Source organism: Equus quagga, chromosome 1, assembly GCF_021613505.1.
Source record: "Equus quagga isolate Etosha38 chromosome 1, UCLA_HA_Equagga_1.0, whole genome shotgun sequence".
In the NCBI taxonomy this organism is placed as follows: domain Eukaryota; kingdom Metazoa; phylum Chordata; class Mammalia; order Perissodactyla; family Equidae; genus Equus; species Equus quagga.
In genome coordinates this window covers 171,961,508-171,988,826 of record NC_060267.1, presented here as the reverse complement: position 1 = coordinate 171,988,826, position 27,319 = coordinate 171,961,508, and the positions used below count along the sequence as shown (strand labels likewise).

General features: G+C 38.3%; 1 protein-coding gene across 6 annotated transcripts in view; it reads left to right on the top strand.

Moving 5' to 3' along the window:
* The window catches only part of CEP70 (centrosomal protein 70), a 58,957-nt gene extending 36,968 nt beyond the window's left edge, over positions 1–21,989 (top strand). For all 6 annotated transcript variants that reach the window (XM_046642189.1, XM_046642203.1, XM_046642197.1 and 3 more), the window contains exons 12-18: positions 4,844–4,949; positions 12,508–12,675; positions 16,407–16,553; positions 16,731–16,899; positions 17,079–17,193; positions 18,495–18,574; positions 21,235–21,989. In XM_046642189.1, the coding sequence (XP_046498145.1) occupies positions 4,844–4,949; positions 12,508–12,675; positions 16,407–16,553; positions 16,731–16,899; positions 17,079–17,193; positions 18,495–18,574; positions 21,235–21,296 (847 nt within the window). In that variant the 3' untranslated portion in view covers positions 21,297–21,989. The remainder of the gene's footprint in view (positions 1–4,843; positions 4,950–12,507; positions 12,676–16,406; positions 16,554–16,730; positions 16,900–17,078; positions 17,194–18,494; positions 18,575–21,234) is intronic.
* Positions 21,990–27,319: the final 5,330 nt, after the last annotated feature.

Here is a 27,319-nt window from a genome sequence, read left to right as displayed (position 1 = left end):
CAGGAAGTTACAACTTCGGGCCAGGAGCCTAGACTAAACTCTAACAGAGACAGAGAGACAAGGCACCATCCTTCTCAATGTCTACATTTCAAAGATATGGTTTCAAAGGGCAACCCGGTGGTGTAGCAGTTAAGTTCATGCACTCTGCTTTGGTTGCCTGGGGTTCACCGGTTTGGATCCCGGGTGTGGACCTACGTACCGCTTATCAAGCCATGCTGTGGCAGGCATCCCATATATAAAGTAGAGGGAGATGGGCACAGATGTTAGCTCAGGGCCAGTCTTCCTCAGCAAAAAGAGGGGAATTGGTGGCAGATGTTAGCTCAGGGCTCATCTTCCTCAAAAAACAAAAAAACAGATATGGTTTCAAGGTTTTTAGGAAAGACATTTCTAGGAGTTAAAATTGGCAAGAGGCTTATGTAAATATTAAAAAGATTTACTACGTACTTCTTAAAGGGACAGAGAAAGAATTTGCAACTACAACTTTTCCAAAGTAAATGCTATAAGAAAACGAGGGGGGAAAGTCTCTCTCCCTTTTAGAACTAGAGAAAATTAAGTTTTTTTCTTTAGATTTGTAGTTACTTTTCAACTAACCAACCTTCAATATCAAACGAGGCTATTAATTTAACGTGGGAAAACATGGACTCTTCTTGTTTGAGTTAATATTACAAACAGGTTGATTATAAAATTCTGTTGCTAGGAAGTGATCAAATAGGCCTGCCAGTGCAAGATAAGCAAAGGTACTACACTAATTCCATTTAATTTTTCATTGGTATTTGTATGTGGCTAGGAGAAAACAAAATCAGAATCCCACCCCCTTAGCGTTGAGCTGACTAGTGTTGAACACCCCAGTGTTGAGGTGTTGTGGTCAGTTAGGACAATGAGCCAAACTGAAATTAACAATCAAGCTTTTATTCACTTACGGCAATAGTATAAGCAAGAGGCCGAAAAGAAAAGGGCTTGCTCCTATGTGTTCCGTTTTTCCTCATGGAATGACACCAGGCAAGGGTCCGTCAGTGACATGCAGCCCAGATGGGAGGAAACATCTCCCTGCCTAGGATTCCTGCACAAAAGATTCCTGCTGTTTCGTAGGCCTAGAGGAGGGCCTGAGAGTGGAAAAATACTGAGTCAGAGTGGAGAAAAGTGTTTTATTTAAGGCTCCCCCACCCCATAAGAAGTGAAAAGTGCCTTAGTCACGGCCCCCCAGTAAAGAGGCCTCAGCACGGAGGCACCTGGGTTAGGAATGCAGAAATGCCTGTGAGCATGGCTGGCCCTGAAGTTGAGAGTCAGGAAGGAGGGGTTAGGGAGACTGAGTCAGCAACTCCCTCCAGAGATGCAGTGCACAGGCTGTGTATCAGTCTGGTGTGGAGACAGCATCCTTCCCCCATGAGGCTTTCCAGGCAAAGCCTTTGTAATTGCCTATGGTTTGGGCCTGAAAGATAACGTATAGTATTTGGCTTGGAGCTGGGCTCCCTCTCCTGGAGAAATAGTTGCCTTCAGAGTTCTGGCATTGGTGCTGCTAGATGGGAGAGAACCACCCTTCTTTTCATCCTAATCATTTAAAAAATCCTAGGAATGTGGGGAAAAGGACTCGGGGAACATACAATTGTGAGAGTCTCAGTTGATGCATACATGTGTTTTGTATCATTGTGGCTAAATTAGCATGATTTTTTTAAAACAAAATTGGCATTCCACTTTTCAACTCATTCCTCGTCTCCCGAATGGGAGTTGCCATGAGATCATGGAAAGGCTTCAACAGACACAGTTAAAAGCTATGAAGCGTCTGCACATAGACACTTAGGGAGACGGCTCGAGAAAACAGGAGACGACACAGCGTATTTCAAGTTGGAGGTGCAGTTTTCTGGATTTCCCAGACTCCACAAAAAAATGCAGCTGTTGCTGCTGGCTGCACGGAATGAGTGTCTGCTAAGTATGTAAAGCATCCCTTAGCTACTCTTGGGGGATTTTTGTGGCCTTCAGGCCCTGCTCACTGCTCTGGAGACTACAAAACAACCCTGGCATATTTCTGGGTACAGCCTATTCTGCTGCAACATAGGTTTTGAAAACACCAATTAAGTCATATGCAATTGGAAAATAAGGGCATGATTAGTAGTATAACATAGGAGTCGCATTGGCCACACACAATTTTTCCTAAGTACAAGGAGCTAGAGCAGCAGTAGTGGTAGAACCTTCAGGAAAGGGAAAAGTTCTGCTAGTACTAGGCAGCTGCCCTTTCAGCTCTTTTTTAAGAAAATTTAAAATGAGACACTGCACCCAGAGCTCCCTCCTGCCCCCCAGCATTAGGCAGACTCTGGGCTGGAGGCAAGTTGCACTTCCTCCCTCGCCTATTTTAACCTCAGCTGCTTTGGCCGGGAGCTCCACTTCTGTCTTCATAGTCTTGGCATCCTCAAGCCAACATTTCTGCTGTGCTGTCTGTGCATTTTTAATATCCCCTAAGGCAACCTCTAGACATACTTGAGCTGTCTAACTTACCTCCTGAGGTACCAATTACTGTGTTTGCTGGTTTTCTGGTTACAGGCTGCGTCAGTTTTAAATCGTCTGGTTTCTAACACTGCTTTTCTCCTGAGCCCTGTTATGTTTGAGTGTGTGTTTTTGTAGAATACAAAGTTTTTCAGGAGGCTTATGCTATGGCAGATACTTACTGTGAGACTAAGTGAACTAAAGATCAATATCCCATGAGTCCCTAGCTTTTACTAATCCTTATCTTCTGTAAACTTAGAAAAAACAATGGGATTAAATAAATTTATACATGTAAAGTGCTTAGAAGAATTCCTGCATAGAGAAGGTTCTCAATAAATATTAATTATCATCAACAGGCTCTCAATATATGTTAGTTACTATCATTATTAAATGAGGGTATCTCTTTATTCATCTAGTTAATTGAATCACATTTCATTTCCCGTAGTGACTGTAACTAGTACGTACAATTATATATTTAGGTTACTATACTGACAGCTAAAATGTTCTATATCCGTAGTGTTATATTTAATAATCAGATTTGCAAACAGTTCCTTGATAAGTTAAATATTTTTACCTGAGTGAAAGGTTAACTAACATTTAAATTTACATGTATCAGTTAACATGTATTCCTACTAGACAGCATAACAGTTTTGCTATGTCCCTTTTGTATTCTAGATAATAGGCTCCTGGTGCTGCCCTTAGGCAAACCTGTAAAGTATGTGAATGTGGTAAATAGGTGGGAAGTCAAGTGGAAAATGGATTGTGAGGTCTTTGTGTCCACTAGAGGAAGGAGGTTGACTCTTTACCTAGAGCTGATTCCATTTATCAATTTGTTTTGGGCATATACTCAATAGAGAGCAGAGAAAAGCAAGCGGTTGAGTGAAGATCAAGGGCAATACAAGTGATTGGAGTAAATAGTTTAGGGTAGTAGTAAGAGATGAGCTAAGAAGCCAGTCAGTAGGAATATTAGGTTAAGACATTCAAGCTAACCCAAGGAGATTAGATTTAGTTAACAAAGCAATGGGAAGCCATTGATTGTTTTCTTAGCAGGCAAATGACATGATGGAATGTTGCTATTATATTTTACAAACAGCAGGTCAAGCTCATTAATGAGTCACAGAATCAGTTTAATGGGTCAGGGTTTCCACAGGAAACTGATAGGCATACTCAAATTTAATAAGGGACTGCATTTTTCCAAAGGCATGGTGGGTGAGAGGAGGAAGATTTACTAGCTTGACTTCAGAGATATTTGGAGAAGGGCAAGGGTTTTCTACTAGGTGAATACGTTCATACATAGTTAGGTTTCTGGGCAAAGAGACTCTTCCCTCAGAGTTCCGGTAGCCACCTGGGACAGTGGTCTCTTGGGTTTCTGTGCCCTCTTGACTGGCCCAGGCATCACTGTTGTCTGTTCTTTAGCACAAGTGGACTATGAAGAAGGAAGAACCATAGTGTTTAGCTCTTGCTGCTACAGTGTCCACACTGATTGTTCTGCCCATTGCTTCTTCCTCTCCTTACTGTAACTTCCAAACTTGGAGTGTCTTGGAAGTTGCTTCCCTCCTTTGCTGTAGTTCTTTCTTACTCTGTTTTTTGCAAGTGTTGGGGAGTAGTTATATTACGGCACAAAATTGGAGTTCTCTTGCCTGATGTGCATAAAGAGCCAATTATTACAGCATCAGCTTTTGAGAAAAGAAAAAAGCTTTATTGTGAGGTCGACCTGCAAGGAGAAAATCTGCTCTCAAATCTGTCTACCTGATGTGGGGCTTGGGGCAAAATTTATGGGATGAGGGGCAGGGCATTCTGAAGTGTGGAGATAGATGATTGGAGATGAGGAGAACTGAGGTAATTGATGATCTGTGCCAGCATAGTCAAGCTTCCTGGCTCTTCATAGGACACGTGTTCACAAAATAGTGGTATTAGTGTGATTTGAGGGAGGAGTTTTTGGCCTCTTGACATCGAAAGGGTCACTTATCGGGTATTTGCACAGGCCCAGTTGATAGGTTGGGGGTCTCAACTGGCCTGAACTGCACAAGGGGCCGACTCTCAGTTCCTAAACTGAGAGGATGGGGTCAGTTGAACTGGTCTTACTGGGCCCGTGGTTACAGTTACAGCTTTCTTCTTCAGTCTGATCCTCTTTTTCAGGGATTCCTTCTGCTTTGTGGTTATTGAGAGGACCTTCCTGTTTTCCAGTGATGATATGGCTTAAAATTTTTAAAAAATTTTATGTATGGGTATATGTGCATACACACACACATGTGTGTGTGTGTGTAAGCTGTTGGGAGGGTAGCTGGATCATTGGCTCAGTTTTTCATCTTGATCTAGTGTCTAGAAAAGCATTTTGTATTATCTTGACTTTTTTCCCCTTTAGATTACAGGATATTATTGGCCAAAGAAAGGCTGAGGACACTGAGAAAAAAGATGAGCCCAGCAAGGATAATCTGCAGCAGGCCCTAATTGACCAGAGATACTTTCAGGTATTAAACAATTGGCAAAGAGACTGGTACTGTAGTGAACCTTGGTTTTAATTGCAGTGTGATGGATTATCAGTGGGTAAGGAATACTTGTGTCCTGTATTTGTGTGTGCTTATCCTGTGTTGTCTTGCCATGACATACCTACTTAGCTAAAAACATTGCAGGTAGCTTGACTTAGAATTTGTCTTAACCCTTAAAAGAGACTTGGCCTAGTTCAAAGCAGGTGAGCTTTTAAAAAGATTTTATAATCCTTTTCCCTACTCTCCCCCTTTAAGCCATTGCCCTTTTTATTGTTTTTGTTGTTGCTGTTGTTGGTATTATTATTATATAAGTAAATGTGTTTTCTTTAAGGTCCTTGTATGGTTTTGTTTTTTATTTAGCTACTTAGTCCATCTGAAATTTAATTTCCTGTGTGGTGTGATTTAGAGACCTAACCTTACTGGTTTTGTAGACCATCGATGGAATAGATGAGCAATTAAGCCTGGTAGTTTACTGACTGAACTAGGCCTGCACTCATATTTTATCGGTCCCATGCAGAGTTTTTTAAACTTTGAATTAATTACTAATATTTTTTAATTAAATTTTTTAAGTCCCTCTTTCTAGCTTCTCTTAAAAAGCCGAAGAATCTGGCAGCAAATTCCTGCACAGTCATTATCAGAGGAGAATTATGCCTTCCCTTGTCACATTCGGCCATGTGCTTTTCACTTAGCCCCAGTCCTCACCGTGCTTGCTTCACTCACTTATGCTCTTACCTGGCTTCTATAGTCATTTGAGTTGGCAGTTTCCAATAGACCATTCTTTCTCTACTTTACTATATTTTCTTATATGTATAGTTTTGTTTCTAGACTCTCTTTCATTTTTATACTATTTCCATATTCTTTTAATTTCTATAGTTTTATAGTAGGTTTTGATAGCTTTTAGGATAAGTATCTTGTTGTTTTTTAGAATTTTTCCTTGGCTATATTATTAGCATATTTATTCTTCTGAATAAACAGTTTGTCAAATTGAAAAATAGATCCCATTAAGAGGAGGTGAAATTGGATTAACTTTTTGAATTAGTATTTGGAAAAATGACACCTTTACAGTTTTAAACCGTCTTGCTCAGAAATATGTCTCTAATTTTATTTGAGTCTTCCTTTACAGCCTTTAATAAAATTTTATATGTTTTAAAATTTAGCTCTTGCATATTTCTAGTTAGGTTTATTTCCTAGGTATTTTATAACTTTTATTGCTATTGTGAAGGGGATCTTTTTTTTTTTATTGAGTTATTGATAGGTTACAATCTTGTGAAATTTCAGTTGTACATTAATGTTTGTTAGTTGTGTTGTAGGTGCACCACTTCACCCTTTGTGCCCACCCCCCACCCCACCTTTCCCCTCGTATCCACTAAACTGTTCTCTTAGTCCACATTTTTAAATTCCTTATATGAGTGGAGTCATACACAGATTATCCTTCTCTAGCTGGCTTCTCTCACTTAACATAATTCCCTCAAGGTCCATCCATGTTATTGCAAATGGAATGATTTTGTTCTGTTTTGCAGCTGAGTAGTATTCCATTGTATATATGTACCACATCTTCTTTATCCATTCATCTGTTGATGGGCACTTAGGTTGCTTCCATGTCTTGGCTATTGTAAATAATGCTGCAATGAACATTGGGGTACATAGGACTTTTGGGATTGCTGACTTCAAGCTCTTTGGATAAATACCCAGTAGTGGGATGGCTGGATCGTATGGTAGTTCTATTTTTAATTTTTTGAGGAATCTCCATACTGTTTTCCATAGTGGCTGCACCAGTTTGCATTCCTACCAGCAGTGTATGAGGGTTCCTTTTTCTCCACAACCTCTCTAACATTTGTTACTATTAGTTTTAGATATTTTTGTCATTCTAATGGGTGTAAGGTGATATCTTAGTGTAGTTTTGATTTGCATTTCCCTGATGATCAGCGATGATGAGCATCTTTTCATGTGCCTATTGGCCATCCGTATATCTTCTTTGGAGAAATGTCTGTTCATGTCTCCAGCCCATTTTTTGATCGGGTCATTTGATTTTTTGTTGTTGAGTTGTGAGAGTTCTTTATATATTATGGATATTAAGCCTTTGTCAGATATATGACTTGCAAATATTTTTTCCCAGTTAGTGGGTTGTTTTCTTGTTTCAATCCTGTTTTCATTTGCCTTGAAGAAGCTCTTTAGTCTGATGAAGTCCCATTCGTTTATTCTTTCTATTGTTTCCCTTCTCTGAGAAGACATGGTGTCCAAAAAGATCCTTTTAATACTGATGTCAAAGAATGTACTGCCTACGTTTTCTTCTAGAAGCCTTATGGTTTCAGGTCTCACCTTTAGGTCTTTGATCCATTTTGAGTTTATTTTGGTGAATGGTGAAAAAGAATGGTCAATTTTCATTCTTTTACATGTGGCTTTCCAGTTTTCCCAGCACCTTTTGTTGAAAAGACTTTCTTTTCTCCATTGTATGCCCTCAGCTCCTTTGTCGAAGATAAGCTGTCCATAGATGTGTGGTTTTATTTCTGGGCTTTCAATTCTGTTCCATTGATCTGTGCACCTGTTTTTGTACCAGTACCATGCTGTTTTGATTACTGTAGCTTTGTAGTATGTTTTGAAGTCAGGGATTGTGATGCCTCCCGTTTTGTTCTTTTTTCTCAGGATTGCTTTAGAAATTCGGGGTCTTTTGTTGCCCCATATGAATTTTAGGATTCTTTGTTTGAAGGAGATCTTTTTTTCCGTTACATTTTCTAATTGATTATTCCTGGTTCTTCATATATCTCTGTGTTAATTACATGCCCAGGCACCTTTCTGAAAACTGTTGTGTTTTAGATAATTCTCTTGTACCCAGTATATAACTGAATGGCTTTTACTTCATTTTGTTTCTTAGATTCAATTTGAGAGGCTTTGTCCTTTAACAGGGGAATTAAACCATTCATGGACATTGACACCAATTCATATATCTGCTTTTGTTCCTGACGTCTTACTTTCTGTTTGCTATTTACATGGTTTCTTATTCCATTCTTTTCTTGACATTTGCTAGGTTGAGATTTCTTTGTCTTTTTTTTCTCTTAAAGTAGTTAGGACATTCATTTTCTTAATTCTTTTCTATTCATCTAGTGATTACCCTTAAAAATATATTTTTTATCCATATCAAACTCTTTCTGAGTAAGATAAGACCTATGTTGTAAATTTTCTTTCTCTAATTCCCATCTCTCTGGGAATTGTTTGTCATTTTTCCATTTCCTCACTAATACATCTTTGCTGCCAGTCATCAGAGTGTGAATAAGCCGTAAGAAAGAATATGCTCTGCTGTCGGTAATTCAGGGGAGGAGATTTAATGAATTTTTTCTGTTAAAATGATGTGTTTAAATATAAGAGAAGTGAAATGGTGAAATACACTCTCTTGAACTAAAAACAAAAAGCTCCTCAATAAACATCTAAAGTAATATTACCGGGAGACCTGTGAGTTGTAGCTTAAAGTGTGAATAGGGACAAAGATTCAAGATCAAAATGGCATCTTGTCACAACCAGAAGGACCCACAACTAAAATATACGACTATGTATGGGGGGGATTTGGGGAGAAAAAGCAGGAAAAAAAAAAAACGGTATCTTGTCTTTATACTTGTGTAACTGTTTATTAAATAGGCTGGGCTTGATGGTGGTAAATAAGCAAATGGCTTTTTACTCTTCTTCCTTTAAACTTGTTGTTTTCAGTCTTTCTTCCCTCTTCTTGGATGATATATAAGGTAGAACTCATTGCTTTTGGCAGAGGGGTTATAGTCACATATTATACATATTAAGATATTTAAAATTCAGTGCAGGCATTGATGATATTAGGGAATTATTGTTAATTTTTGTATGTATAATAATGATAGTGTGATTTTGTAGGAAAATATGCCTACTTTTTTTTTTTGTTTTTTTACTTTTCCTCCCCAAAACCCCCCAGAACATAGTTGTATATTTTAGTTGTGGGTCCTTCTAGCTGTGGCATGTGGGATGCCTCCTCTCCATGGCCTGATGAGCGGTGCCATGTCTGCACCCAGGATCCAAACCGGTGAAACCCTGGGCCACCGAAGCAGAGCATGCGAACTTAACCACTCGGCCGTGGGGCCGGCCGCACCTATTTTTTTTTTAAGCTGGGAAAGATTCGCCCTGAGCTAGCATCTGTTGCCAATCTTCCTCTTTTTTTTTCCCTCCCCAAAGCCCCAGTGCAGAGCTGTATATTCTGGTTGTAAGTCCTTCTAGTTCTTCTATGTGAGACATTGCCTCAGCATGGCAGCACAGACGAGTGCTGTGGTTCTGTGACTGGGAACTGAACCCAAGCTGCTGAAGTGGTGAGAGCACTGAACTTTAACCACTAGACCGTCAGGGCTGACTCAAAGTATGCCTACTTTTAAGAGATGCATGCTTAAGTATTTGAGGGTGAAGTGTTATCAGGTCTGCATTTTCTTTAAATGGTTCAGCTAAAAAGATAGATAGCTGGAGTGAGCAAATATGGCAAAATGTTGACAATTGTTGACTCTAGATAGTGATTATATGGGTATTTGTGATGGTTCATTTTATATATTAAATTGACTGGGCCATGGATGCCCAGATATTTTGTCAAACATTATTCTGGGTGTGTCTGTGAGGGTGTTTCTGTATGAAATTAACGTTTGAGTTGGAAGACTGGGGAAAGCAGATTGCACTCCCTGATGTGAGTGGGCTCATCCAATCAGTTGAAGGCCTCAATAGAACAATCAGATCTTGGGACTTGTCAGGCCTGAGCCAGTTCCTTGTAGTAAATAAATACACACACATATCCTATTGGTTCTGTTTCTTTGGAGAACCCTGACTAATACAGTGTTTCTTATTTATATTCTTTTTATTTTTTTGTATGTTTCAAAATTTTCTTGATGAAAAATTGGGAGAAAAAGTCATTCAAATCTCAGTCAAGGGGCTGGTGGAGTGGTTGGGTTCACATGCTCTGCTTCGGCGGCCCAGGGTTTCACTGGTTTAGATCCTGGGCCCGAACATGGCGCTGCTCGTCAGGCCATGCTGAGGTGGCTTCTCACATGCCACAACTAGAAGGACCCACAACTAAAAAGTACACAACTATGTGCCGGGGGGCTTTGGGAGAAAAAGGAAAAATAAAATCTTAAAAAAAAAAAAACTCAATCAAAACTTCAATCTCATTTAGTTCAAAGCTTCTACTTTATGCCTAGTTTATTTCATGCCTGACCTATGCTTCTTCAAACAAGCAGTGTGGCGAGCGGCTGTGGTCCATTTCTCTATTGCCATTGCTCCACCTTCTCTCCTAGTCCTCTGCTGTATCTGGCTTCTCCAAGTTTGGCAGTGAGGGTGCATGTTGGGTGAGAATAGAAAGCAAGAGAGTAGAATCTTTCTTGACTGGTGCTGGTGCAGTCTAGCACTGGTGCCGTGTTGTGGCTGATGACCAAATACTGCCTGTTTTTCTCTTCAGGGAATGCTTGTGTATACGTGTGTGTGTGTGTGCACTTATTTCCTCCCCACCAACTAGGGACTTTGGCAATGTACCGTTAATTCTACGGGCAGTGCACTTTCCAGCTGACCTCTTATGAATCCCTTTCCTCCTCCTGTTCAAGTGATATTCCCCCTGAGTCTTCCAGCTATAGGTAGTGTTCTTTCATGAAAGCAAAGCTTGACTCTCTTCTAAAGTGTCTGCTTGGCCACAGGGTGTATTCTTGGCCTACCACAGTGTAAAAGGGCAGGCTTCTCTTGTTGCTGCCTCCTCTCCTTGCTCTCTTCCATCTTTATCTTTATATGTATATCAGTTCATTTTTGCTGTGTAACGGACTCTCCTAAAACTTAGTTACTTAAAATAACAACACTTTAATATCATTGTGCTTGGCCAGCTGGGCGGTTCTCTTGATTTTGGTTGGGTTCCCTCATGCATCTGCTGTCAGATACAAGTCAGCTAAGTGGCTCTGCTTCTGTGAGTTGGGTGGGTATTGGCTCAGGGTAATAGGGATGACTGGGGCATGTGTCTTTTATCATCCACCATCTAGCCTGGGCTTGCCAACACAGCAACAGAGTTCAAAGAGAGAGAGAGCAGAAATAATCAAGACCCTTCGAGTCTTGGAGCCCAAGCTGGCACAGCATTACTTCCTTTTCTGTGGGCCAGCGCAAGCCCCAGGATCAGCCCAGATTCAAGGAGTAGAAAATAGACTCCATTTCTTTTTGTTTTTTTTTTTTTTGAGGAAGATTAGCCCTGAGCTACTAGCTGCTGCCAATTCTCCTCTTTTTGCTGAGGAAGACTGGCCCTGAGCTAACATCCGTGCCCATCTTCCTCTACTTTATATGTGGGACACCTGCAACAGCATGGCTTGCCAAGCAGTGCCATGTCCGCACCCGGCATCCGAACCGGCAAATCCTGGGCCACTGAAGCGGAACGTGCAAACTTAACCACTGTGCCACCAGGCCGGCCCCTAGACTCCGTCTTGATGAGAGAATCCTGCAGTGTCATACTGCAAAGGGGAGAGGATATAAGGAAGAAAAATAATGATGATAATTTTTGCAAACAATCTGCTACAAAATATGGATGCATACTGCTGGACATACATGTAATCCGCCTTGGTTCTCCACCTCCATCATGGAGTGGGATTGTCCTGTAAGCTTCTGAAGCTTGGCCAGTATCAGCTCCCTGATCTCTTTCAGGAGTTCTGCTGCCCTTCTTAGATTTGGTGTGAGGCAGAGGGAGAGGGGGAACTATGTGTCTGCTCTCAGTAATTTAATGGAGAAGAGTTAATTGTTTTTTCCATTTTCAAAGAGGAGTTTAAACATAACAAGTGAAATACTGAAATGTACTCTCATATACTTAAATAACAATAACAAGACTGCTTGTAAATAAGCATCATAAGTCAAATTCTCAGGAGACCTGTAGTTTTCTGTAGCTTTCTATGGGAAGAAAAGAAAAACAACACAGCATTTTTCACTCACTAGGTCTGTATATTCCTTTAAAAGACATTCGTCCTGGTGAATCCTGTCCAATGACTCTCTAACATTTTCTTAGATAGGCTGGTCACTATCCAAGATCACTTTGATCACCTCTTAGCGAGACCTACGTGCTGTTTCCAGGTTTTCGATTTAGAAGGTGTTGAACTTATTTATTGTCCTTACTTTGAACTTCAAGTGAAGCTATGAAACAACAGGAAATACCCCTTTTAACATCCTACTTCGCTTAAATATGAAGAGATAGAAAGTGGGAAATGTGGGACTCTAGCTAAGGATGTCTGGATGGTTACTCTTCCCTATGTGGATTATAATAGATCATTCATAACTACTTTCAAATCTAAATGGTTTAAAAATGCATTTTAGTTTTCCTGTGAAGTCTGTGATCCTCATTAGGACTGATGTGTTTAATCATGTTGATGAAGCTGTTGTCCTTCAAAGCATTACCTGTCAATCTTGTTAAAGACTTAATGTCTAAAATTAACTCTAAAAAATGTTACTTTGAATGTAAAGCACTCCTTTAACATATATCACTTTGACAGAGCAATGATAAACATTTCAACTAAAAACATTGTCTTTTTTAAAGGTGCTGAGTAGCATCAATTCAATTATTCACAATCCAAGAGCTCCAGTAATAATTTATAAACAGAGCAGAGGAGCCCAACATTTCAATAAAGAGCTTGTTCAAGATTGTGGATTTGAGCATCTTGTTCCTATAATAGAAATGTGGGCAGATCAACTGACTTCCCTCAAGGTAAAGGGTTGAATATTGTTTACATGCTTTGAAAATACATTGGAGTCTATGGCTTTATTAATAGAACTAGGCTTAATTTTTTTGTTTGTTTAACTGTAAAGCTGAAAAGGCCTAGTTTATCTATAACTTGAATCTTGGTACTTATGTATCTGTTTTGAGTACTACGTATTCGCTGTTGTCATTACCATAAGCTTTGCCTCCTATAAAGTTCTACCAAAGAAGACATGTTTTAGGCCTGTTGCCTTGTTGAAAATCTATAGTGGATCCACTTTGCACTTCTAGGCCCTTCCCTGTTCTACCTTCGTTTTCTCTTTTTGGTATCCTCATGCTACAGATTTTCCTGGCCCTTATTCCTCTACAGATGTAATGTCTTATTCTTATTCCATTTTAACTGGAGGTGTTTTTTCTCTTTTTATATTTTAAATTATTTTTCTTCTCTCAAAACTTAGCTTATCTCCATGTCTCTCTATTCTCTAGAGCAGGTTGTAGTCAGATAGCAGCCAGTACCACTCTTACCTATCCTGTCTATCCATGGAAGATTAAAATCTCTCCACTTTATAGAGTTATTGTGTATTCTTTATTACATAACTTCAGATTTTGTTCAGTTTCTGTTGAGTAGTTCACTGAGAGGTAAATTGCTAAAGTCAGTATTTAATTTCTATTCCCCTTAAACTTTAGATTTTTCAATAACCTATACATAGAGATGTAGCAGCACCTCTGTTCATGCAGGTGTGATTCAACAGTAGTGTTTGTCAGGAGAAGACTTAGTGCATGAAGTGTAGATGATGCAGAATATGTGTGTAAGAATGGGTAGGCTCCGTGAGTTTTGTCTTTTTTGTTTTCTGATGTGTCCCAATGAACCTCCTGATACTTGATGAGTGCTCAATATTTGTCAAAAGAATGAAGCAGAATACACGTTTCAAGACAACTAAATGGAGATGAGGCTGAATTAAAAGAAAATTTTAATGAAAACATACTTGTAACTGATGAAGCAGTCTTCACGTTCAGCCTAATTTATCCTTCCTTTTTTATATAGGGCTCAGATAGAGCTACAAAATAAAAAACACTTTAATTAAGTGACAGTATTGGATTAATATACCTGTTTTATAGGTCTGAGTTCCTCCAGTTTATATCTCAGAAGAGGGTAAAATGATTAGTGGTAGGTTATGTAAATCATGGCATTTTCCCAGTCATTGCTTGTCTGGGGGTTGGAAGAAATCGTGCTAACTCCTTTTCTCCTTCTCAGGGAAATGGGCTAGAAAATGCCCCAGCCTTCCCAAGAGAAGGGAAAAGACTAGCAGAGAAAGCTGACAAAGGGAAGAATCAAATAAATGGATAGTTATTATTTACTATATTCAGTGCATTGAGGGTGGTATCAGAAAAGGTGAACACGAGATTTAGACTAATTGGATGGTCAAAACATACTAAAATATGAAACAAAGTTTAACCATTCAGGATATCACTAGAAGAAATGAATGCCATAAAAGCAGCCCATGATGAAATACTAAGTGAATGATGCAGATAACTCCAGATTCTGGAGGAGGGAGAGCCTTCAAGAAAAGCTTCACAGAGGTGATGAATTCTTGCTACTTGCAGTTTTCCCGCTAGGAGACAAGGAGAGTTAGCTTTATAATTAGAATATTCTGAGGACCCCCAGGAGGAATTTACTTGTTCTACTACTCAAGGAACTCATGGATTTTAGGCAGTGCTTCAGATATTTTTCTTATGCTGCAGAGTCAGGATCCAAATTGAGAAACGACATGAGGTTATTTGAGGCCTCCTTATATGAAAAGTTTTCTCTGCCATAGCAGCCTCTAAGTTTGGGACAACCATCTTCCCAGATTAGTTGTTCTCTCAGGTTAGATTTTGCTTAAAAGAGAAGAATGGGAAAAGCATGGAGCTGGCTGTCAGCCTCCTTCCTTCTGTCTTTCTCACCCGTCTGTCCGGGAAAGGTGAGCTACAGACACAGAGGCTCTCGCAACCCAGTACACTCTTGTATGCTGAGTCTTTGCCATCCCCCACTGCTCCAGAGGCCAGCCATACGCAATCAGACAGGACCTTGGTTGTATTTCTGCATCCCTGCTACTGAGTAATGTGGAGAACCTAGGAGGCCTTCTTTTAGATTTCTCAGGGTTTGCTTAGATAGACTGTGCTATAAGTAGACCAGAACATCTGTTTTTCTTAACCTTGTAATACTTTTATTCTCAAGCAAAAATTTATATTTGGTGCATTTTTCACCGTAGACCATTTCTTTATAATCACACTTTGTTGATGGAGCGTTGGTTAATGAAGATATCATTATGCTGTGACTTCCTGACTTTTTTTTTCCAATTCTGGTGGCACTTATTACTTAAAACATTCATTTGACACGGAATGTATTGCCTTGAATTGCTAAAATAGGTAATTGCCTTCTTACCAAATGAAAGGTTAAAGATATGAGTATGTGAGGTCTGGGCATTAATTAGAGAGTGTTAAATAAGCAAAGGACTAAAATAAGAAGTTGGAAAAAGAATTTCCTGTACCTCTTTCTGTATTTTGGAGTTGTGCTGTCTAATACAGTAACCACTAGCCACATGTAGCTTTTGATCACTTGAAATGTGGCTAGTCCTAACTAAGATGTGCCGTGAGTATAAAATACACGCCAGATTTAGAAGACTTAATATAGAAAAAAAATAATTAAAATATTGATTATGTGTTGAAATGAAAATATTTTTGATATATTGGGTTAAGTAAAATATATTATTAAAGTTAATGTCTCTTGTTTCTTTTTACCTTTCTAAGTGTGGCTACAAGACAATTTAGAATTACTGTGACTCACGTACGTTTCTTTGGGACAGCATTGTTCTGAAGGGCCAAGCACTGCACCATGCACATAGCAGATGCTCAGTAGATATTTATCGGTTGGCCAGTCTTAGTATTCTAAACTTCCAGTAGCCTTGCCTCTTGTGCAGTTTTAAAATACGTTAGGACCACATGTCTAGGCCAGGAAACTAAGTAGACTGTCATGAAGATTAGGTAGAATTAATTTAGTCATCCTTTCAAATTAAGAATTGCCTGGAGATACATGCTATAACATGGATCAATCTTGAAAACATTATCATAAGTGAAAGAAGCCAGTCACAAAAGGCCACTATTGTATGATTCCATTTTATGTGAAACGCTGAGAATAGGCAAATTTCATAGAAACAGAAAGTAGATTAGTAGTTATTCAGGAACTGAGGGCAGGGGAGAATGGGGAATGACTGCAAGTGGGTATGGGGGTTTTTTGGGAGGTGATGAAAATGTCCTGAAATTAGCTAATGGTGATGGTTGCACATCTCTAAATGTATTAGAACCACTGAATTGTACACACAAAGAGGGTGAATTTTATGGTATATGAATTACATCTCAATAAATCTGTTATGAAAAAATTAATGGCCAGAATACAAAGAACAAACTTATTTTTTTCCATCTATAATTCAAAATAATTACTTAAATAAATACTAATAATATAATTACTTAAAACATCCAGATATGGGATAAACAATATATAATGTTTTTTGTAAGGCCTATATTTACCTGGAGAAAACGAATTTAACACACTTTTTCTAAACTGGAAGTTGTTTTTAAAAAAATACTGATGATGATTAATATATATATTAAACCTGCCTGGATAATTATATTTTATCAGCATTATTATGGAAAATATTTTTTAAAATCAATAATACCATGTCATTTCTTTTGTTATAAAGGATTTATATAAGTCCTTGAAAATACTATCTGCAGAACTAGTGCCTTGGCATAATTTAAAGAAGCAGGATGAAAATGAAGGTATCAGAGTTGAAGATCTGTTGTTTATAGTAGATACCATGTTGGAAGAAGTTGAAAATAAGGAAAAGGTAATACTTATGCAAATATTCACATTTTAATGTAATCTTATCTTAAAAATTGGTAATGGTATGGATATTGATATTTATTCTACTAGGATTCTTTGTCTTTTTAAAGTTTTTATTAAAGATTTGGGGTTATTTTAAGATGTGAACTATCTTTTTTTTTTCTCCCTCTCTTTTGGACAGGACAGCAATATGCCAGACTTTCAAACTTTGCAAGCTATTGTTTCTCACTTCCAAAAATTATTTGATGTGCCTTCTTTAAATGGAGTCTATCCCCGAATGCATGAAGTTTATACTAGGCTTGGAGAAATGAACAATGCTGTGAGAAACCTCCAAGAACTCTTAGAATTAGGTGATGACCCTTTGTTCTTTTTGGCGCCCATTTAAGAATTATTCCTGATAAATCAATAAAATATAGGTAAAACAGTTTAAAGCAAAAAAAAAAAATGAGGATAACTGAAGCAGTGTTTGATTTAATGATTTTGAAAATTCTCTTTTGAAATACCCTATCCTTTTATTTCTCCTTTGCAGATAGTTCATCCTCATTGTGTGTGCTGGTGAGCACAGTTGGAAAATTGTGTAGGCTGATTAATGAGGATGTGAGTGAACAGGTTACGCAGGTATTGGGACCTGAAGACCTCCAGAGGTATTTATTTTAAAAAGTTTTCGAAGTATCATTCAGAATGCATGGAGTGGTAAAATTAAAGACTTTCGAAACTTTATAAGTTATTTACCTTTCCTGTTTGGAATAGCGTCTTTTAAATAACTAGACAATTGAAAATGATCTCCCACCTTAGGAATGGAGAGAAGACCAACTATTTCAAGATAAAAGTAGATTGTAGAGCCTGTAAGTTTCCATAGGGTAGGTCAAGACTCCAGCGTTATTGCTGTAAGCCTCTTCCCAGGGAAAATTATATCTGGAGAAATTCAAACCTGGTTAGCAACTTCATGTGAGTTCAGAATGTATAAACAAGTGCTATCTTTAGTACACTACCGTAGACCACTGAATAGTCCCTCACAGTATATTTATTATTTGATTAGAAGATAAATGGTAAGGATTTTGTAAAAAGCTAGGCATCTCTAACATAAAACCTAATGTTTTTTTAAAATACTGAAACATTTTAGCTTTGCTTAAATGGACTCTTCCTCCCCTGCACCCCTCTCCAAATGTTACACTGCAACATTTGGGAAGGGGAACACGTAGTATCCCGCCTGTCCCATATGTTCTGCAGGTTTTCCAAGAAGAGCCCTTACCTAATCTGACATTTGAGTTTTCTGATACTTGATTTTTTTTTTTTTAAAGATTTTATTTTTTCCTTTTTCTCCCCAAAGCCCCCCGGTACCTAGTTGTATCTTCTTCGTTGTGGGTCCTTCTAGTTGTGGCATGTGGGACGCTGCCTCAGCGTGGTCTGACGAGCAGTGCCATGTCCGCGCCCAGGATTCGAACCAACGAAACACTGGGCCGTCTGCAGCGGAGCGTGCGAACTTAACCACTCGGCCACGGGGCCAGCCCCTACTTGATGTTTTTAAAAGGAGCATGTATCTCATATTGGTCTTTCCCCCCTTCCTACAGTTTTCCTGACTGCTGATACTTGTTCTTAATGTTTAATAGAATACTAGATATTCAAGCCAATTGTTTTTAGAGAATGTTATAAAATCATGGTCTCTTAAGAATCCTAGAGCTAAATGGAAAGTTTCCCAGATTAGGAATATTATATAAATTAACTTTGGAACAGATGTTTACACTAACAATAAGAGATTTTTCTTTTAGAAAAATGATATTAATTGAACAAAGTGCTCAAAAAGGAAGGATTGTAGTAAATGATCATTAAATTTATATTTAAATCAGCAGGAAATTTCTTTCCATTTTGAAAATGTTCTGTTTTCAATCAGAGGCAAGAACTTTAAGTTGGAAATTCAGTGTAAACTGTGCATTTTTTTTTAAAGCATTATCAACAAATTGGAAGAACATGAGGAATTTTTCCCAGCATTTCAGGCCTTTACTAATGACCTTCTTGAAATCTTAGGTAAGACCTCTGTTGGTGGTGGTTAAATTTCCAGTCTTAAGATGTGAGCAGGTTTGAGAGAAGAGTGTTCTTTGTCACTGGCTTGGTGTTTTTCCCCAGAGTGTTTGTAGAAAGTGTCTGGAAACCACTAACGGTTCTGGAAGTGCACTCCCACCTCACAGTTGGAGCTGGTTGGGATTAGTCTACAGGAGAGAGACACGTTCTTTAAGGAGCTGGGGCTGCCTCGTTTTGGGACCTTAAAATGAGAAATGGCAGTACTCTGGCTATGCTCAGTTTTAACCTTGACTTTGTCATTCCCAATTGAGAAACCTTGGTAGAATTTATGATCTTGGAAGATACTTTTTTCATCCCTTTTTTTTTTTTGAAGATAGTTCCTACTGGATGTTTTTAAAAAATATACAAATTAAATTTCCTTTTGAGGTGATAGGAAGTAATGTAAAGTAAACATCTGTAGAAAGGAAGAGAGGTTTATAAATCTGTAGAAGGGAAGAGCTGCATTTATGCTCTTGGTCAGACTGAGGGCTTTGTTAGTATAATCTCTCTTAAAAGGAAAAAATGTAATTTGCTTAGGAATCATAGGCAAGATAGACACCAAAGCCTCCTATTTTAAGTGCGATTGTATATGGCTATAAAAATAATTTGTCTTATTATTAAGAACTCTTTCTAAAGTTTAAAGTGATTTATTCACTAATGAATTTTTTTTTCTAAATAGCTCATTTGAAAAAAAGTTTTTTTAAAGAATGGCTTCTTGACATAGAGTAAATTAGAGGAGGAAATGAGGTATAGTAGAAGATAAAGGAATGAGTAAATTAAAATTTGGAAAGAATGTGGATAAATGAAAACAGTATCTGACTGGAGTACTTAGGTGAGTGAATATAAAGGAAGTTTCGTGGCCAGTTTTCTGTAGTCCGTGAAAGCAAATGAGGCAGTGAGTGAGCGTGCTTCAGAGATGCTGGTATGTTTGAAAAGGTCATAGGAAGGGAAAATGTAATCTGAAGGTTAAACTCAAGATGAGACATGAAATTATAGAAATGTGTTGCCTCATATCTCCAAGAGCCTTGTTTCATAGAATAATATGATTTTAGTTGCTTTGGGGTAGCAATTAACTTAAACAGTGAGGTTCTCCTCATTAATAAACATTTTAATAGTTGTGCTAGTAACACTTATTTCAGAATTCTTCTGTAGAAACCTCCTCTCAGATATTATGATACTTGGTATGGGGCTTGTGGGATCATTTGCTTCAAGAAACCAAGTCATCCTGCAGATGAACTCCATATTTTGGTCACAGTTGAAATTCTGGAGTTAAATATTATATTTAACATTGTGAAAGTTAAATCTGTTTTGGCAAGCATGAATATTTTTATTATTACTAGATGTCGTGTTAAGCATCTAGAACAACAGAGCGGTGTACCAAACACCAGATATGAAGAAGGTCTGTCTTTTTCTCATAAAGGGATGTGATTAGCTGAAAAAATTCTCCTATCAGCCAAGAGCCTTCTCTGTGAGGTTCATTTGTAAGGCAGATTTCTCATTTAGTGAGAAAACAGGTGTGATTTCAGAATGGGGGGTCAGATTATAATTTGATCTTGTACCTTACCACAATGTAAGGCGTGAACCAAATTCTCTGTTGTAGATTTGCTTTATTTTTTTCCTTTCCTATATCTTGATGCTGTATTTATAAGTGGATCCAGACAAGTATTCTGACTGAAGTCAGGAGCTTAAACATCATGAGTCATGTGTTTAGGCTAAAGGAAGAACAACCAAAATCCAGCTAAATGTGGAGGGAGAGAGGTAGGATCCAAGGAGGCATGTTTTATGTAAAGGGAATGAGTTTATGAGAACAGTAAGCTAGCAGAATAATCTAGGAAAAAGTGGTGAGAATCTAGAGAACTTGCCACTGGGACTTAACTTAAGTAGGGCTGGAGTCTAGATAATGAGAGAAAGCACCGCTTCCTCAGCAGTCAGGAACCTTCAGACAGTGAATTCTAAGTTATGCTAGTTAGAAGAAGGTAGTCTTAGGAAGAGAAATCAAATTCAGACAGAACCTGGCAGAGAAGAACCTGCACTGGTTTATCTGGTAAGCTGGGCCGGGCTAAGCTCTATGAGACATTGCACCTGAGCTTTGTACTTGGAGAAGCCTCACACCTTTTATTAGGTAGATGTGTTTCATCCTAAAGGTGGACCTAAGAGGGACTCTACTCATGAGAAATCTTTCCAGGAGAATTAAGGATACAGCTGTGTTCCACGAGAAGAAATCCCAAAGTCTTCAGATGGAGACCCATGAAAGAGACAGCCTCTACCTGGGATTTCACTGTGTGGCTCACCCAAGTAACCACAGAGACTTAAAGAGGCAATAGCATAATATCGTAAATGTGGCCAGTAGGGTCTGTTAATAGGAGCACATTGCTAATGAGATTAATATCACACTTAGAGGATGCTTGTAGGTAGGTGGTAGCTATACAGACAGATGCCCTGTGAAACATCTGTGTCTGAGTCACTGATACTCTTATCACCACTGTTGGAGAAAATTTCATGTGCCCAAAAGCACTAGTGTTGTTGCCTTTGTGTTTGAGGTTTGCCTTTGCATAGAGATTCTCATTTCGTCTGAGTCTGTCACTAGATAAAGCTACTCTTTTATTATTCTTGTTTTTCTGTTACAGAAATTGATGACTTGGATGCCATTGTACCTGCAGTAAAGAAATTAAAAGTACTTTCATACTGAAAACAAATCAAATAATTTTTACTGTGTAAATTGCATTCTTAACGTTCTAAGTATTTTGTAGGATTGATCTTACTTTGAGACAAGGGTTATAAAAATGTATTTACTCTGAGAATTCATCCCTTTCTTAGAATTGGGTCCTTGTCCATCCATGTAATTTTTAACTTTGAGTTCTTATGTAGAAAACAGTTGCTAAGTTAAAGAAGTAAGTTAACTTTAGATCCTTTAATCATTTCGTAAGCAATTCTTGAGTGCTTAAAATTTAAGATTGTTTTAAAGTATAGTGTGTGAGTAAAAGAGAAACTCAGGGAGAGATATTGCACGTAATAGAAAAGTTATATTTAAGTTCAGGGTTTAGTGACCTTTTTGGTTCTGGGAACAAGGAATGCCAATGGCTCTCTTACATCCAGCCAGTAGAAGGCTATTGCTTTCCTGGCAAGGAAATGGCACATTCTATTATATCCCTTATGGCACGTGCCCTTTCAAAGCAGGGGGAAGGAAAGGAAGAAGGAGAAAGTGTTTTATCATTGTTTTGGGGTAGGAAATGAATTATGAAGTAAAACAGATGAGTAAATAGATAGTAGATAGTCTCTCTTTTATAAAAAAGTGTCTTTTTTGCAATCTTGATGTAATGTACTTTTTATAAGGGCATGAGATCTTAAATAAAATTTTTGTAAAGAATTTCCAAAAGTAAGTGTCCTCAGTGACTTATTTGTATTACTCACAAATAGTAGGTCATATTCTCTTACTAGGCTGAGCATTCCTTAGGCAACTGGTTCACACTTGCTGCATTTTACCTAAGAGTACTTTTCTTGCTGCCTTCTACTTATTCTCTGTTCTTAATATTCAGTCTGATTTCCTTAAGGGACCAGTGTTGTGCCTCATATCTATAAGTATAAGCCACTTTGGGTTAGTGCCACTGCCCCTACCCTGTTTATAAGTAGCAGGCCTAGGAAGACTTCTCAGTTATTCTTGTTTGTTGTCATGTAGAACATTGTAAAGAGTTTCCAGGAAGCAGCATGGTGGAATGGAGAGAGTAAATGTCAGTAGGTAGCATCCAGATCCTTGGTGGTGTGACCTTAGGGATTAGATATAAAATAATGTCTTAAGTTTGATACCTCAACCCAAGCTTGACATAAGGGAAGCCATATTGTAGAAAAGAGACCATATTGTAACTTTGAGAGACCTCTGACTAACTAACCTGGCTGGATATGCACCCTCCAGGAGATCCACCTGCTCTGTAAATTTTATGACCCCTGCTTGTGTATGTCCCTCCCAGCTGCGATAAGACGATAGCTTCATTCCTTGGAGTTCCTTAGGAATGTGATGACACCCGAACAGAGAGTCTATGCTGACTGTCACCATCAGTGAAAACTGAAAGATCTGGTGCGGTGACTCCCAGTCTGTAACACCAGAGGGTCAACATTCCTAACCCCTGCCCCATAACCCACTGGCCCATATAACCGCTTCAAGATTCTGTGCCTCCTTCAGGTGGTGGTTTTGGACATTAGTGGGCCACCTTCCCTCTTGCTAGCAAGCTGCAATAAAATGCCCTTTCTCTGCCACCATCTTGCCTCTTGGCTTTTGTCTTGCAGCAAGCAGATCGTGCCCTTTGTGCAGTAACAGGTTCTTTCTAGATTTAAAATTCTTTGTTTTGTTAGCCTGCAGTTACATTTCTAAACACTAGACTACACTTTGTGAAAGAACCTGTGTCTTTCACGGATGTATAGAAACAGTATTTGGATATTCATAATGTAAATACTCTGAGTTGATTAGATTACTCCAAGAAATTGCTATGAGACAGTTATAAAATGTAACAATATTTGAAAGGAAGAAATGTAATTTAAAAATAATGCCAATCTAAATTTTGTCAGCTAGTTTGAGAGTCTGTGGTTAACAGCTTGAAACAGAGGTTTTCAAACTCTTCCTCAGAGGCCTAAGAGTTCTTTGGAGGGCTACAGAGAGAGACAGTGCCACTAGAAGGAACAGCCGCAGGCCTCTCTATCAGGTCTACCTTTGTCTAGTTTTAGTTATTTAAAATATAAGTAAAGATCTACAATTATTGTTTAGCTCTTGATTTTTTTACAATTTTATTGATGTATAATTGACATATAATGAACAGTACATATTTAAAGTATACAATTTGATAACTTCTGATAAACATATACACCTTTGAAACCATCACCACAATCAAAATAATAAATGTACCCATCACTCCGAAAGTTCTCTCTTTGCCTTGGATAATCCCTGCTCATCCCCTCCCGTCTCTAGGCGTCAGCTGATCTGTTTTTCGTCACTATAGACTAGCTTGCATTTTATGGGATTTTATCTAAATGGAATCATACAATATGTTCTTTTTTGTTTGGCCTCTTTCACTTAGCATAATTTGAGATTTTTGCATGTTGTTATATTTATTAACAGTTCGTTCCTTTTTATTGCGGTGTAGTGTTATTGTATGACTATACCACAGTTTATCTGTTTACCTGTTGATGGAAATTTGGGTTACTTCCAATTTTTGATAACTATGAACATTTATATTCAGGTCTTTGTATGGACATATGCCTGATATCCAGTGTCTTGAAAACTGTCATTTTCATGTATTTTGCCTGTTTTTTGTTGTATTTTGATTTTAGTTTTTGTTGGTACAGGCAAATGGGTACTTTTTTTTTTTTTTTTGAGGAAGATTAGCCCTGAGCTAACTGCTGCCAATCCTCCTCTTTTTGCTGAGGAAGACTGGCCCTGAGCTAACATCCATGCCCACCTTCCTCTACTTTATATGTGGGATGCCTACCACAGCATGGCATGCCAAGCGGTGCCATGTCCGCACCTGGGATCTGAACAGGCGAACCCCGGGCTGCTGAAGCAGAATGTGTGCACTTAACCACTGCACCACCAGGCTGGCCCCCAAATGGGTAAATTTGGTTTCTGTTACTCTATCCTGGTTAAAAGTGGAAGTTTAGAAGTATTAAGTCTGAAAATGTGTAGGATTTCTTAGGTTTTTATTATTTTTCTCTAATTTTATCACATTGTAGTCAGAGAATATGGTCTTTTTGGTATTGAATCTTTGGAATTTTTGAGACTTTTGTGGCTTTCCATGTGATGAATTTTATACATGTTCCACATGTTCTTTAAAAAAAGTCTAATCTCTATTTGATATATAGTGCTATTATGTGGTTTAAATCTGCTTCATTTCTATCAATTTTTTATTTGCTTGATTTGTTAGTTTATGGAACTCAGATTTCTCTATGGGTTTGTCTAATTTTGTTTTATATATTTTGAGCCTATTTTATAAGTACTTATAAATTCATAGTTGATAGTATCTTCTTGATTAGTATCTCTTTATTGCTACTCATGCTTCTTGCCTTGAATGCAATTTTGTTCTTTTTCCTTTTTTTCTTTTTAATTTATTCACTAATCTTTTTCTTGTAAAATATAAGACATCCTAAAATGGAATAAACCATAAATGTCTAGTGTAATAAATGCTTATAAAGTGAACACCCATGCAACAACCAAGAAATAGAACTTCACCAACACTCCGAAAGGCCTCTCCCACCCACCATGTGTTCCTTCCCCCACGAGGTAACCATTAGTTGACTTATGTTAATTACTTCCTTGTTTTATTTAGTTCTGCCACTTTTGTATGTATGCCTAAACCAAGATAGTTGAGTTTTGCCTGTTTCTGAACTTTATAAAAATGCAATCATATTATATATTCTTTTTTAATGTTTTTTATTTTGTTCAGTATTATGTTTATATTATTCATCCCTGTTGTAATGTGTAGGTGCAGGTCACTTGTTGTCATTGCTGTCTAGTATTCCTCTATGAATATTCCACAATTCATTTATCTGTTCTACTGGGGATTGACATTTGGGTTGTTTCTAGTTTTTGGCTATTGTGAACTTGCTGCTGTGAACATTCTTGTATATGCATCCTCGTACACTTGTGTGCAAGTTTTTAGACTCAATATCCAGGAAATAAAATGCCAAGTCCTAGGGGAAAATACTACTGTGTTTTTGAACCCAGTTTTTGCAGAAAACTTTGGTGGTTTGCTTGCTTGTTAATATTTCTTAAACTATCAAGACTTATTAATTTTACTAACATTTTATGGATTTCTTTGCTCCCTCGTTTCTCCTGTGCCACTCCTGCCTTCATGTTACTTTTTTTTTTTTTCCCTGAGGTAGATTCATTTGTTAGCATGGCTGCTAACAGAGCGGTGTAGGTCCATACCCAGGAATTGAACCTAGATTGCCAAAGTGGAGTGCGCCAAACTTAACCACTAGACTGCTGGGGCTGGCCCATATTTTCCTTCTTTCTGAAATACATCTAGTGGCCATTTTTCAGTTTGCTATTCCCATTTGTTGCATATTTTTAAAATTGTTTTTGTTTTATAATTTTTGCCTGTGAGCTTCCCTTTAGTGGGAACTGTCTGCTGCAGTAGTCCCATGTGTGCCCTGGATGGATGTGGCAACCCAGGGGCCAGTTTTGTGCTTGCCTGTCAGGGCTTCTCATGGTTCCAGGTTCTAAACCAATTTCCACATTGGTATCAAGGTTTGGGGGTTTCCACACCAAATCAGTTGTATGTAACTTCTGACCCTGTGCTCCTGTAGGCAGATTAGCTGATTGTTTCCACCCACTGCTGACAACCAATTCCTTGTCTTCATTGGCAGCCAAGGTGTTTAATGATGACACAACACTTCTCAGGCTCCTTGTCCCTGACACAGCAGCCTTGCCTCCTGTCTGGTGTGTGCTGAAGTTCTGGTTCCCTTCAACACTTAAACTCCCCTTTTACCCTTAAGTGCTTTAGAGTTCCTCTTTGACCATCACCAGGAACTTTCCCTGTGTTACTTTTTAAGTAACCGTGTTTAAAATAAATGTCGTTCACAGTTTAACTAGGTTTTCTATGTCTTCGGAAGAGGCAGGCTAGGTTTTCACTTGTCTGCTTTGTCTGCCATCTTGATCGGTGGTAGTTTTAGGGTTGCATTAGCAGCCTGTATCAGGATGGGATATGTGATGCCTTCCCTTACACTTCTCTGGTGCCTTAGCATCTTCAAGGCACTTGTCTATTCAGTGAACGTTACAATGTCATTGGGAGGCAGACAGGACAGGCATCAGTTGCCCTATTTTGTCATTCAAAATAGAAATCTCAGCAGAAACAAATTTTATTACATATGTACCACGTACTCAGCATATGCTGTCTTGGATAACGTGGGTGAAAATCAATTTAAGTAGCTTATAGTTCAGTTGGAGAGTAAGCAAACATTAAATGCCAAACACAATACAAGTAATTGCTTAGCATGTGACATTAGCAGATACCTGATAAAAATTTTTTTAAATTAAATGTTACAAGGCAGGGAATTGTTAAAATGAAAAATGCAGAGTATTGACAGTAAATACTATAGGTGGTGGGGAGAGGCCATTTCAGTGTGGACTGGCTTAATGGAGGAGGTGGGTTTAAAATAGGCCTTTAAGAGGCAAGTAGGATTTGAGTAGGCAGGATATAATATTTGGACTATTCTGGTATAGAGCATCTGCACATGAGTAAAGTAGCGAAAAACTGGAGACCAAATTATGTTAGGTCTAAAAAGCAAACTGAGGAGTGGGTTTTAATCTTGTAGAATAAAGGACATCATAGATAGTTTATATGTGGGAGAAACATGACAAAAATTTTAATATGTTACCATTTTTCGTAAATGTGGCAGTAAAGGCTGTGGTGGGGACAGGAAACTGATGGCAGGGGGTGTTGCCTGAGTGGAAGGAGAAAAGAGGATTTGACCTCAACAACAGCTCTAGGAACATCAGAGAGGACAAGAATATTTGGTTTTATAAAGTTTGAAATGCAAAAGAGGCACTTGTTTAAATACACAATTTACATATTTTGCTTTTTACATGTTTATTTAGGTGCACAAGCCGTCTCTTAGAAAAGTAGCGAATTCCCACATCTGTCTGAGAGAGAATCAAACAGCCTTTTCCTTTCTGGCACTGGTGCTCTGTAGCAGTCTCCAGTGCTCTGCCGTGGGAGTGCAGAC